Source organism: Cebidichthys violaceus, unplaced genomic scaffold (assembly GCF_023349555.1).
Source record: "Cebidichthys violaceus isolate CVI_PGR_0920_01 unplaced genomic scaffold, fCebVio1.0.p SCAF_5, whole genome shotgun sequence".
NCBI classification, from domain to species: Eukaryota; Metazoa; Chordata; class Actinopteri; order Perciformes; family Stichaeidae; genus Cebidichthys; species Cebidichthys violaceus.
The window spans coordinates 3,802,876-3,815,064 of NW_027176705.1; the positions used below are offsets into that span (position 1 = coordinate 3,802,876).

General features: G+C 42.4%; 2 protein-coding genes across 3 annotated transcripts in view; both read left to right on the plus strand.

Annotated features, from left to right (window-relative positions):
• Positions 1-601: 601 nt before the first annotated feature.
• Positions 602-3,535, plus strand: arpp19a (cAMP-regulated phosphoprotein 19a). Its single transcript, XM_068730992.1, has 3 exons — positions 602-767; positions 1,658-1,780; positions 1,915-3,535. The coding sequence occupies exons 1-3, from the start codon at positions 711-713 to the stop codon at positions 2,083-2,085; spliced, it is 351 nt and encodes a 116-aa protein (XP_068587093.1). The 5' UTR covers positions 602-710; the 3' UTR covers positions 2,086-3,535.
• Positions 3,536-4,556: 1,021 nt separating this feature from the next.
• The window catches only part of myo5aa (myosin VAa), a 46,625-nt gene continuing 38,992 nt past the window's right edge, over positions 4,557-12,189 (plus strand). For both annotated transcript variants that reach the window (XM_068730187.1, XM_068730186.1), the window contains exon 1: positions 4,557-4,790. In XM_068730187.1, coding sequence (XP_068586288.1) covers positions 4,764-4,790 — 27 coding nt within the window. In that variant the 5' untranslated portion in view covers positions 4,557-4,763. The remainder of the gene's footprint in view (positions 4,791-12,189) is intronic.

Sequence of the window (12,189 nt, forward strand, 5' to 3'; positions counted from 1 at the left end):
ATATTGACATTCCCTGACCTAAATAGTGCTGCATTCAAGCTGCACTATTTCACATAAGACACACAGCAATCTGCAACAGCTGACAGTAGTCTGCTCAGAGTATACTGCTGACACAGTCTGTGGTGGTCAGTTAATATGGCGGCCGCTCACTGTGAGCCACTAGTCTATAAAATGCACAGTCTCACTGGATTTGTGCTTTTTTTTTAATGGTGACAAAGTCAGACTGTGGGTCTGCTGTTGACCCGAACGTGTTTGTTTCACACATCTATGCCGTGTTGCTAAATTCACCTGTAATCGAGCGCAATGTGAGCAGAGCTACCGCATATTTCAGTCTCTAAACGCACTGCATGAAGACATAATATTGACACATAAAATGCACTACACCATGTTCGCCAGTGCAGCATTTATCATGCTCCAAATCTGAGGATTATTTGGCTGAAATCTGGATTTGTGCTGCAGCACATGGGTCTAACAGCTGATCGGTATGTTACGCAATGCAAATCCGATCCCAGCACTATGGGAGGAGGCAGGAGTGCCCAAACGTGGACGCGCATGGTGTCTCCGCATGTGACGTAGTACTTTTTTTTTGTGCGGGAGTGCGCGCTCGGCAGTCGGCAGCAGGTCTCGTGTGGGTACACTGAAAGTCACAGCAGAGGATTTGTAGATCACTTGTCCAACAGGCTCTCGTCTGAGATCACGAAAATACAAAGATGTCGGAAAATAATGAAGAAAGACAGACGACCGAGGAGACACCGGTGGACGAAAAGGTAACGTGTGCAGCACTGACTTTGTTTACAGATAACGTTACATTTTTATAGCTTAGCTTCTTCGCCCCGCGCTCGTTATTGTTGACATGTCAACCGAAGCCAGCTAACGTAACACTACTGAGCCCTGGGGTATAATTGTTACTCTTATTTGTCAAATTTCATAACATGTGGTTTAATGTCACCAGTTAACGTTACGTGGCCTGCGGTTTCGGTCGCCAATACAACGAATGTTTCGGATGGTTTGTGTGAATGTCAGAGGTGCCGCTAAGCTAATGCTAGCCGCCAAGCTAACTGTCATGACATTCACAAATACAGTCACACTAAACAGTAGGTAGCGTTAACAGTTAGCTCAACTGCTAGTGTCATTTTAGTTAAACACAACAGATTGATGTACTATGCCTTGAAGCCTAATTACAGTAACGGAATCTTCCATTTCAACCTTAGTTTCCGCAGTGTTGCGTGCTGCTAACTTGCTACCTAGCTAGTCGTCCCATCTCTAACGAACAACAAACTGACGGTTATATTGTTGCCCAATCCGATGGTCCAACCCACTGTACAGGTTAGCTCTACAGTGACTTGTTTGTGAGGGCGCTGTCGAAGATACACTGGATTGTATCTTGTTTTGACGTGAACAGCAGATCCCAATAAAAACGCAGTGGTTTGAACCTCTAAAGACAACTGTTAGGTCAATATAGTTATAGGTTGCGTAGGTTTTATCCAGACATGTTAACTATGTTTTAGTAAATGTTTACTTTACTCTATTAGTCAAAGGTTTGACATGGAGCCAGACTATCTCTATACCAGCTGACGGACGTTTCAGTGGGAGCCTGGGGACACCTGGTGAATGCTCTCTTGTTGTCCGATGCCTAATGATTCTGCTTTGTTTTCAGGAGGTTCAGGACAAGATGATCAATCCTGAGAAGTCGGAAGAGGCTAAACTGAAGTCCAGGTACCCAAATTTAGGAAACAAACCTGGGGGCTCCGACCTGCTTCGCAAACGCCTCCAGAAGGGGGTGAGTTATATCTTGTGTTTGTCTGCAAAAAAAAAATATTCTATCAAAATTAAGCAAACTCGTTGTGTGTTGAAGATGCAATTTATTTTATCCTTGCAATGCAGTTCATGTATGAATCTTCTGTCTCTCTACAGCAAAAGTACTTTGACTCTGGCGACTACAACATGGCCAAAGCCAAGATAAAGAACAAGCAGTTGCCGACAGCTGCGCCGGAGAAGACCGAGATCACAGGGGACCACATCCCCACCCCCCAGGACCTGCCCCAGAGGAAACCCTCTCTGGTGGCCAGTAAACTGGCAGGCTGATGCACACAGCCTCGACAGCCCCTGCAGCGCCTCCCGGCTTTTACCCGTTCTACTCAAGTCTCAGAGCTGTAGCATTACCTCTCCCACCCCTCACAGTACCTGACCCTCCCCAACAGGAGCCCACACCTAGCGCCAGCGAACTGCCGAGCTGATTCCTTCAAATCCTGTTTATTTTAGTTCCCCCCCATCTGGCCCCGCCCCCACTTCCTCCTATCTGTGTTGCCTTCCCTTGCTTCTTCTCCAAAATGACTGCTCACTCTCTGTCTTCTTACTTTTCCATGTTCCTTTTTAATTTTCTCTTTACTTCCATTTGAGATACACTGAAAGACGGGACATTCAAGTATGGATTGTGACACTTCTGTACGGCTTGAGGACGACTGATACCACGGTGTTTACTGGCTGAAGAGAGGGGCGAGCAGCGGAAGCTGCGCCTCGAATGGTTAGAGGGCTTTACTCTGGTCATCAGGATCCCTCAGTCTGGAAGTGTGTGTGTGTGTGTGTGTATGTATGTATGTATGTGTGTGTGTATATATATATATATATATATATATATATATTTCTTTTTGTTTGGCACAGGGGCAGATGTCAGCCTTTTAGAATGTTTTACATCAGATTTTTATCACTCACTGTATGCCCTTATTCTAAATTATGCTGTCAATATGCTTGTTACCCAATGAATATGGTAATCCAGTGCAGAGGCCAAGCTCGGTTTTGTTAACACTTTGCTTATGAACCATGGGAGGAAGCTGTACTAAAGGACCACACAGCGAAGGCCAGAGTGTGATATGGAGCCACGTGTGATGCAGGGCTCCCGAAGGTGAAACTCTGAGCTCCATTTTAGCTAAAACGATCAGGTGCGGAGTAAAAGCAGTGGGTGGCATGTGGATGATGCTTTCAAGACATCTTGAAACTTTGAAGAGTGAAAGAAAAGGAAATGTTGCTTCAGTCTGAACTGCAAGTGTTGAATGCTTGCACTGAATTTATGGTGTGCCATTCATTTCAGTTGAGATGATGACACAGTCCTCTCCTTAGGTCAACATTTCTGGTTTCAGGTTGTCATGAATGGAAATGTAACATGCTAGAATATGAGGTAGAGGGGTGTATGGGACCGTAAAGCTAAATTTCTATCAGCAGGGATTTGCGTCCTGTATGTTGTGTGAGGAGACTACATTTGAAAAAACGTACTGGGAGCAGCTCTTGGCCCTGGGAACAAATGCTGTTATTAATCATGTTCAGACTTGGGAAAATTCTTCTATACCCACGAGTTGAAGTAGTTTTATCTTTAAAATGTCCATGGCCCTGTATAATGCTTACTGACTGGATGAAGTTTATCTGTGATGCGGTAAATTGAAGCTAGCACTACATCAGTCTGAGCTTCTGCATGTATATGGCTGCTGTCACTTTGTGCCATTTTGTTTTGTAAATAAAATAGTTTTGCACAAATGTTTAATTGCTGTGTCGTGCGTGTTACGTTAACTTTTTGATATTTTAGGACGTATGGTCTAATTGGCTAATTAATGCAGACACTGGACCACAAACTGTTTTCATTATTAATATTAATGGGTTTCCCAAAATTCACTTGGAAACCCGTGCCTGTTTTTCTTCATCCTTGTCTTTTCCACGTTTTAATGATCATGTTACATTTTTATTCTGAGATAAATTTACCATTTCTTTGGCCATCAGTAAAGTAGATGTCAACAAAAGGGTGCAAAAAATCATGTGAACTCCAGACAGAGGCAATCAAGCATCAGACAGTGACACTTCAAGAATGGAGAACTTTTACATTTAGATTTTATACTTTCCCTTTTATAATTAAATGCCAGTGCTTGCACCAAGAAAATAAAATTTCAGAAACTGAATATAATAAGCCTTTTGCAATAACATTCCAGTTGCATCTTACTGCAAGGTTTTCCTGCATTTTACCCATTTACCCAAAATTCTGTGAATCAGGCACTTATTGCATTTTCTTTTTCTTTGCTTAAAGTTTTACCAACATTTTGCTTTAGGAAATCAAACACATTATACATTAAGTTAACAAATCTGTATATACAACTATCCCAGCATGTACACGTATTGCATAACATTTGTATTTTTAGGATAATACTATCTTCATATTAATACTGAAATAATATCCCTGAAATAATCAGAAATGTATTGATTGATACTAACTTACAGTTAAAAGTAACATTGTGTTTACTTCAGAAGGTAGAGCCTCATAAAACACAGTGTATTTACAGTTGAAACGTGATTGATATTGATATTTAGCTATGCTAAAGCAAAAGGAAAAGTCAAAAACATCATATAAAGTTGTCCTTTCTATCCATATTTTTTGGAACTACATTTTTTAGCGTTTTTTGTTGTTGTTGTTGATGTATTATTAACTCGTCACCACCAGGGGGCGCAGTTTCCCACGCGGCAGCAGCAGCCCTCTCTGTTTGGCTGAATCATTTCATCCATTGTACCCAGAATGCAAAGTGAGACACCGAAACCTCAGCAGCCTCAAGCTTTCCAGGTTATCATGGCGATGAGAGACACATCTTCCCCTTGAGTCCCTGCAGCAGCAGCAGCAGCATAAAAAAAAGGATTTCTTACCGGTACATAAATACACAACGAGTCCCATGCAGCGCGGGGACTTTTAGCCCAGATTGGAGAAAGGACATAGCGCGTGAGTCCCCGCCATGGCAGCGTCGGAGCTGTACACAAAGGTAAAACAAGTGTATATTTATATGAAACGCTGTGTAGCTGGAGGCTAGCATGTCGGCTAAATACATGTCACAGTTCGTAGGTTTTAGCTTCATGCTAAGTGTCTTCAAATGTCCAGGATGTTCTCTCAAGAAACGTGCTGACAGTTTGATTTTCGCTACGAAATACAAAGTGTTTTTAATAGCGGGCTCGGTGGCGGTTTTTAAATGAATGAAAAAGGATGTTGAGACCACACAAAACATGCTGGTCTGACATTCAGTGAGAATGTTGCTCGGGTGTTTAAATATAGATGTCAGTGTAATGCTGAAATGGGTGCAGCTGACAAAAAGACAGTCGTTTTCTCCCCACGCTCGTCCTTTTCATGCATAATACGAAATCAACTGTATTATTACGTTTGTCATTTCCCCCAAGATATCTTCTTCTACTTCTACTTCTACTATCTTCTTCTTCTTGTTTTTTTATTGTAAATCATCCCCCACTGGAGGCTCGGGGGGCTGGGGTGATGCAAAGGCGGTGCCAGCCATCATGGAGGCTCTGCTTTTTAACGATGTTAAACCATAACATTCGCCTCTACATCAACCTTGTATCTTCACAGCATTGTTTTCGTGTTTTCTATCGATGGTTGGTGCGTGTCTCTGGTTTTATTGACCCGGTGCTCTTTGGGTGTGAGCCGAGTCCTGCTAGGTTGGGTACCAGCTAAGATGCTGCGATGAGCGCCGCATCCGGACAGTATTAGCATCCTTTTTAGCATCCAGGATGTGTGGACTAGTGGAGGCCCCTGAACGCCTCCCTGTAACTGCACAGCCCCAGATGCTCACTGGTGAGAATACATGACTCTCACAAGGTCACAAGTGCTGCTGCTGCTGCTGTGTTTCTAACATTGCAAATGTAAAACCCAAATAAGAAAGTGCGCGAGGAGGGAGGAGGAGATGAGTCACCCATCCCCCTACTTTGACAGCTGGTGTGTTCAGCTTGAATAAGGTGGTGGTGAGGAAACAGTGTGTGTGTGGTGATGGTGATGATGATGATGATGATGACTATTCCTTTTTTAAAATATGTTCTTAACAGCAGCACTGCAGTGTATTTGTATTCTTAAACACTCTACTTCCAGTTGGATCTCAAGTGTTGTGTTTTCCCGCCTCCGTTGTTTTAAGTGCGTTTAAGACAAGTGGTCAACCTCTTGAACCAGATGACACAGATTTGAACCCTGGTGAAAGGTTTGAGTCCCTGCTGGCTCCTCGAGGTGCTGAAACTGATTTGTGATCATGAAAAAGATGTCTTTTTGTTTTCGTTTTCATTGCTGAAATTATTTGATTACTCTATTTATTGATCGACAGAAAAATTGACCGTAAGTCATTTTCCAAAGCAAAGCAAACAATCACTGGTTCCAGCTTCTTAAAGGTGAATATTTGCTCATTTTCTTAGTCCTCTTAATTAGTAAATTTAATGTGTTTTGTTTTTGGATTGTTTGTCAGACAACATTTGGTGACATCATCATGGACTTAAGGAACTTGTAATAGGCTTTTTAAAAATTTCTTAAAAAAAAAAAAATGTGACTTGTTATAGACCAAACAAGTAATTGATTACTCGAGAAACTTTTTGGTACAGAGTGTCCTCCCTGCAAACAAGTTCGATTTTTTGCCACAGAAAGTGATGGTGGTAACTTTAAATGAAAGAAGAACATATAAAACATGCAGTATGGCGTCAGATTATTAGACTATAAATCTAAGATAAATAGCCTAAAGGTTGTTTCCTGCTTTCACTCCCTGTGCTGGGTCTGGTTAAATAGCACCCAGGTTAAAACTTAAACCAGCCATCAACAAAATGCAAGTAGATTTTGACTGAAGCTGCTCAATTAGCTCCCTCTGCCAGCAGCATTTGGCTCATTAAATGGTGTTAACTGGGTTTAATTGCAAAGGAGTGGGGGTTAACTTTGGATGTAGGTGTCAGTGTGGCCGGTAAACACAAAGTTAGATTGAGCTTTGAATGGTCAAGTGTGTTTTAGAAGTCAGACCCCTCTCTGTGATTTACTTTCCCAACACAGGGATGGAAACACTCTGCCCTTTGTGCGTACGACTCGGCCTTATAGAAGCTTATTGAGTGGGAGCTGCTTGGTTAACGTGCGCAAACAAGCACATACAAATACACACGATGGCATCAGATTCACATACAAATACACACGATGGCATCAGATTCTGCTCCAAACTACATTTGGGTCCTGTTGGACCGTACAGACAGAAGAGAGGGGAGGCCAGCTTTTGTGGGTTGGAGGAGAAGGACGACGCTACAGTTGTAAACTTGTATTGCCAATAACAAGTCAGTGTTTTTTTTAAATGAGGTTTATTCAGTCTGAACCAAATAAAGTAAGTGAAACAAATCGGGACGAAAACTAGCAGGAGGTGGTGAATGTGAATGAAACAGTGCTGCGTAACTAAAAGCAGAGCTGGAAGAGAGGGTGGATGTTCTCATGGAAATAGAAGTGAGGCTCCATTAGGTGACTCAGAGATGGAAAGGCTATTCAACACACAACCTAGACTTTCAGAAATACATACTGCTTCGCTGTACCAACAAATGCATAAACTGTATTTTTAGAATGACTAGACTCAGCTTCATGAACCTAAACTGAGAAGAACACTATCACCTCTCCTTTTTCACAACAAGATGAATGTAAAAGTCGTATAAATATGTGTTGCCACTGATTGCAGTCCGGACATTGTTAAGTGTTGCACCCACCCTCTGGTTCCCCCTCAGGTAATCACTGTTAGCACTTTTGCTGTCGTTTGAACTGTTAGCGCTGTTAGCTCCTAGCCGCCGGCTCAGCTGTCCCAATTTCGAGAGCCATTTAGAGGCAATAGATATTCTACCAAACTCACATTTAGCACCTTTTGAATGCCAGAGAGCTGTTTTGTTGCTCTACTATTACTTGAGGAGACACTGAAGAGAGGGAGGGGTGAGAATCATAGATTAATCCAAGTCGCATTAATACTATAAAGATTTCTTCCCCATGAGCATGGCTGTCTTACAATACAGGCACATTTAAATTATGTTGTTGTTGTATTGTATGAGAATTACCTTCATTGCATTAAGATCTTTGGGTATCTGATCAGTAAAATCTACAATATCGCCTCCAGTTATCCATAAAGCAGGAATCATTCATATGCTGTTTGTATATTCATTGCAGTGAGTGGTGCTTTCAGGTCACTCTAGACCTCTTTGATAAGACAGTATGTGACAAACTGCATCGAGTTTTTGCCTCTTCAACTCTCTCACACACACTCTCTCACACACACACACACACACACACACACACACACACACACACACACACACACACACTGGTACACATGTCATCATTCATTTGTCAAGCTGGCAAAAGGCTAAATTGTCAGTAAGCTGTTCCACACTTGAAGTGCTGCAGCAAACGAAAGATAGACGTCTGACTCACACTCACAGGAAAGTGCATCCCAGTGTTGGTGCGATGTTTCAGTCACGCTGACAGCATCCTAACCTAAAAGAGCCGCCCGTGGTGCAGCAACGGGAGATGTCGGGGTTCATCGGGACTGATTCATGTGGGTCAGAAGACAGCGGTGGGTTGAAACCTTGTAGCATGTTGCACCTACGGCCACACGGCCACTCAGTGATGTGAGGGAGTGATGTGTTGTCATGAGCAGCTGATGGGGAAGGAAAACACCTACTGTTACATCACTTGTTGGGGTGTTTCCAAAAGCACAGCATGCTTGACTGTTTCAACCCACAGGGTAGCAGCACAGCAGTGGTTTTTCTGTGCTTTAGTGTACATTTAATTGCACATCAGCAGGACTGCATGGGGTAATTACCAGTTGATAGGACGGTGGGTTCTCCGCTTTGGTCCAGACACAAATATCTGCACAACTATTGCATGGATTGCCATGACATTTGGTACAAACATCCATGTGTCTCTCAGGATGACAGATGACTAACCTGTGTTACATACATTTATATTATAGCATAGCAGTTACGTCATAGAAAAGGACGGTCATCCTTTTGTGTTCCCTCAACTGCATCAGGTGGCCAAATGTGACATGATCTGATGTCAGTGGTTTATTTTGTTCCTTCCCAGCTCTATTTGAGAGCATGTGCATTAGATTACTGAGATAACCTGGTTAAAGTAATTGTGCCATCATGTTGTATATGCTCTGGCATGTAGTCATCGAGGGCAGATGCACCGAGAAGGGGCTGCATGTCTGTAGCCGAAACAGTGATTATGACTGTTGTGTGCTTTCTTGTAATGATTTTAGGAACAAACTTTGAGTGTCTTTTTTTCAGCACTCTGTCAACCGGTATTCAAAAGTAAATGAAATGTGTCATTGTTAGACGACACAGACACATATTAGGTTTGGAAACTTCAGTTTGGATTAATGTTTGGATGTTTAGTAAATTGTTGCTCCTCTCAAACAAGAGGACACTTTCACAAACAAGTCAGAGGTTCACTGCTCGTCCGTCGGACAGTTGTTGTTTTGGAACCACCTCAATGTTATTCTGGCTCCGACCCGCCGGGCCGTCTGCCTCCCAACTCATGTGATCGAGAAAAGGAAGCCGTGACTTTTGAAAGACAACAGGGACGGCCAATCATCCGACATCGGTGAACGCTGCTCGTGTCGGCCGACACACACTGGGACGGTTTCATCCTCCAGTGAGCTCTGGAGCTCTGGTGCTCGATCGTCACAGTGTGGCTGGAGGCATCCAGAGAACCAGCAGACCCACAGCATGAGCTAGAGACTCGATAAAGAGACAAGATGAACCGGGAATTGGAGTATATGTTTGTCAAAGTAAGTTTTTGCTTCTTTTGAGCTTTCAATTTTCATCCCTCATTAAGTAGAGGTTTAGCCAAACCAAATCTAGTTAAACTGTGACAGGAGATGGACTTTAAGTCAAATTAAATGATCTGATCGGTTGAAGGAGAAGCGTCTTTCTATTTTTAGCATGTGGTCATTTGATAAGTGATCTTTGAGTTCTGGGCTTGAATCTGCTATGTTACCTCTTTAATGTACAACATGGATCTTCTGACACACCCTTGTTCTGCAGAAGAAAAAAAAGTTATGTCACAGAAATTGGCCGGACAGTAATAACTCCACAGTAGCAGCAACTCAGATTTTCGCCTGAGCTGCTAATCTTTGTTTCAGATCAAAATCACTGGCTGTATTGTCCTAACTTTTGAAGATAGCATATCTGGGCTTACAGCCCGGGACACAACCTAGCTGACTAGATGAAGAAGCAATATGTTCTCCTGCTGAATGAAAATCAAGGAGCACGTTGGTGTCCCCTAGATCTACAGGCCATGTAAATAATGTAGCTGTTTGCTGTAGCATGTTGTACGTAGCAGCAATATTCTCTCTGAAGCGCTGGTTATCTTAGCATGGCTTATTCTTCATTTTATTATCTGTGTATCTTTTCCTAATTGACAGACACATGGTGGTTTAAAAGAAGAAGCACAGTGTGATACTCATATAGAAGAGAACTACAGTACTCCAGGAGTCAGCGCTGACTACACTAATGAGATTAGACACTGGGCATCATCACAGCTTCTTAGTAAGATACCCTGATCTTTGGCAGCCGATGGACATTTGTACGCTAGTTGTAACTCTAATTAGGGAACTCAACTGGTTTTAGTGAAACTAGCACAGTGTCTCTCCAGCAGCTATGAGGTCTCTGTATCTTGGCTTCACGCTGCGTCTGCCCAGCTGAGCAGAAAAACAGCAGATTCTCACATGAGTGGCATCATGTGACGAGGCCTCTGCAGTCTGGGACTTCCATTGACGGCTTTACTGAGAATATGTGAGCAAAACACTTTTTTCGCATACCTCTGCAGCCGTCTAGGAGGTTGTCTCTGCCGGACCGTGTTCTAAAATGTTTTTTCACGTTTTAATCTATTTCTACTTTAGTCGTTCTTATGATATCGTCTTTTAAAGTTGAAAGAACAAGCTTATTTCACCACAGAGCAGAGGAGTGTCATTTTATTGGAGGAAGCTACGTAGATAATCTTGCTGAAATCACCAATAACAGGTTGAAATTTGAAATTCTTTCCATGCGAGTGGTCCGATAGGTGTTCATTTAGGCCCTTTTCAATGTAAGTGTGAGCAGCAGAGAAGCGTGGGAGGGTTCAGAGGAGTCATCGCAGGCCAGAGTGACTTCAACCCAAGAGTGAAAACTCAGAGTATTAGCGAGGGGAAGCCTCTATAATCTGCTGTTGACTTTGTGCAGATTTGTAACCACTTGTCATGGAGGCCCCGCCCCCGTCGTTACAGCCCTACACCACTAACACACACACACACACACACACACACACACACACACACACACACACAGTACTTGTACACACACACACACACACACTCTCCCAATCTCTGTGACCTAATGTCCTTGCAGTGGTGTTGCAGTAAAATCAAGAGAAAAAGGAGGTTTTAGATTTACTGTTGAAACGAATAAGACTCTCAACGCATCTTAAACCTTTCTTCATTATTTAGAGATTACGACCATCTTTACATTTTGGATGGAATGGGCTTAATCTAGTGTCTTTTATTAATGTCAACAGATTCATACTTATGTTTTCTGTCTGTGGGTCGGGACATGTAATGACATCTCGGTGTCGTTGACTGGAGTAAGATTAGCCGGTGTTTGTTAGCCTAATCAGGTCATGATCCTTTGTCTCAGTTAAACCAGGATTAGCTTCAAGAGCAGCCTTTCCCTACTGCTAACCACTGTGAGGGAAAGTGTAGACTAGTCATGAAATACTTGATGCGTCAAGAAAATACAGTACACTGCAACTAGAGCAATGGTGTTGCTACATCAGATTTGTACTCTAATATAATCCATCAAATGTTTGTTTATTTTTTTAAATTTCCTTTCGTATCAAGTAATTGCTCTATTATTCTGCATTTTGACAGAAGATATTATACTATCATATCACTGTTTCAGACAGAGGTCTTACAAAAGATGTATCAAGTTGCTTTATGGGAAATGTAGGATCCAGTTTTTTCAGAGCTTGTCCCAGACTAAAGGACTAAAAGTCAGAATATCTCGACCACTGCAGCGGAGATTCTGTCCTTTCTTTATTAATCTGTCTCTTGTGAATCCCTCAACCATATGTTGAACCTCTTTAATCTAGTGTAACAACCAAATCAGACCTCCCTTGACTGGATCTTTAAAGGACTGGAATGAAAGAAAAAGCAATTAAACGTATGCTCAGGGCGGGATCACACTGAATACATTGAAGATGCCACCATTCATTTGAAATGAGAGCATCTGTTACTGACTGGATGCAGATGGAAGAAGAGCGTTCTGCATTGTTTGCATGCATCCTCTCCATAGTGTTATTCTGATCTGTTGTACATAATACAACTCGTATTGTTGACTTTTTTGACT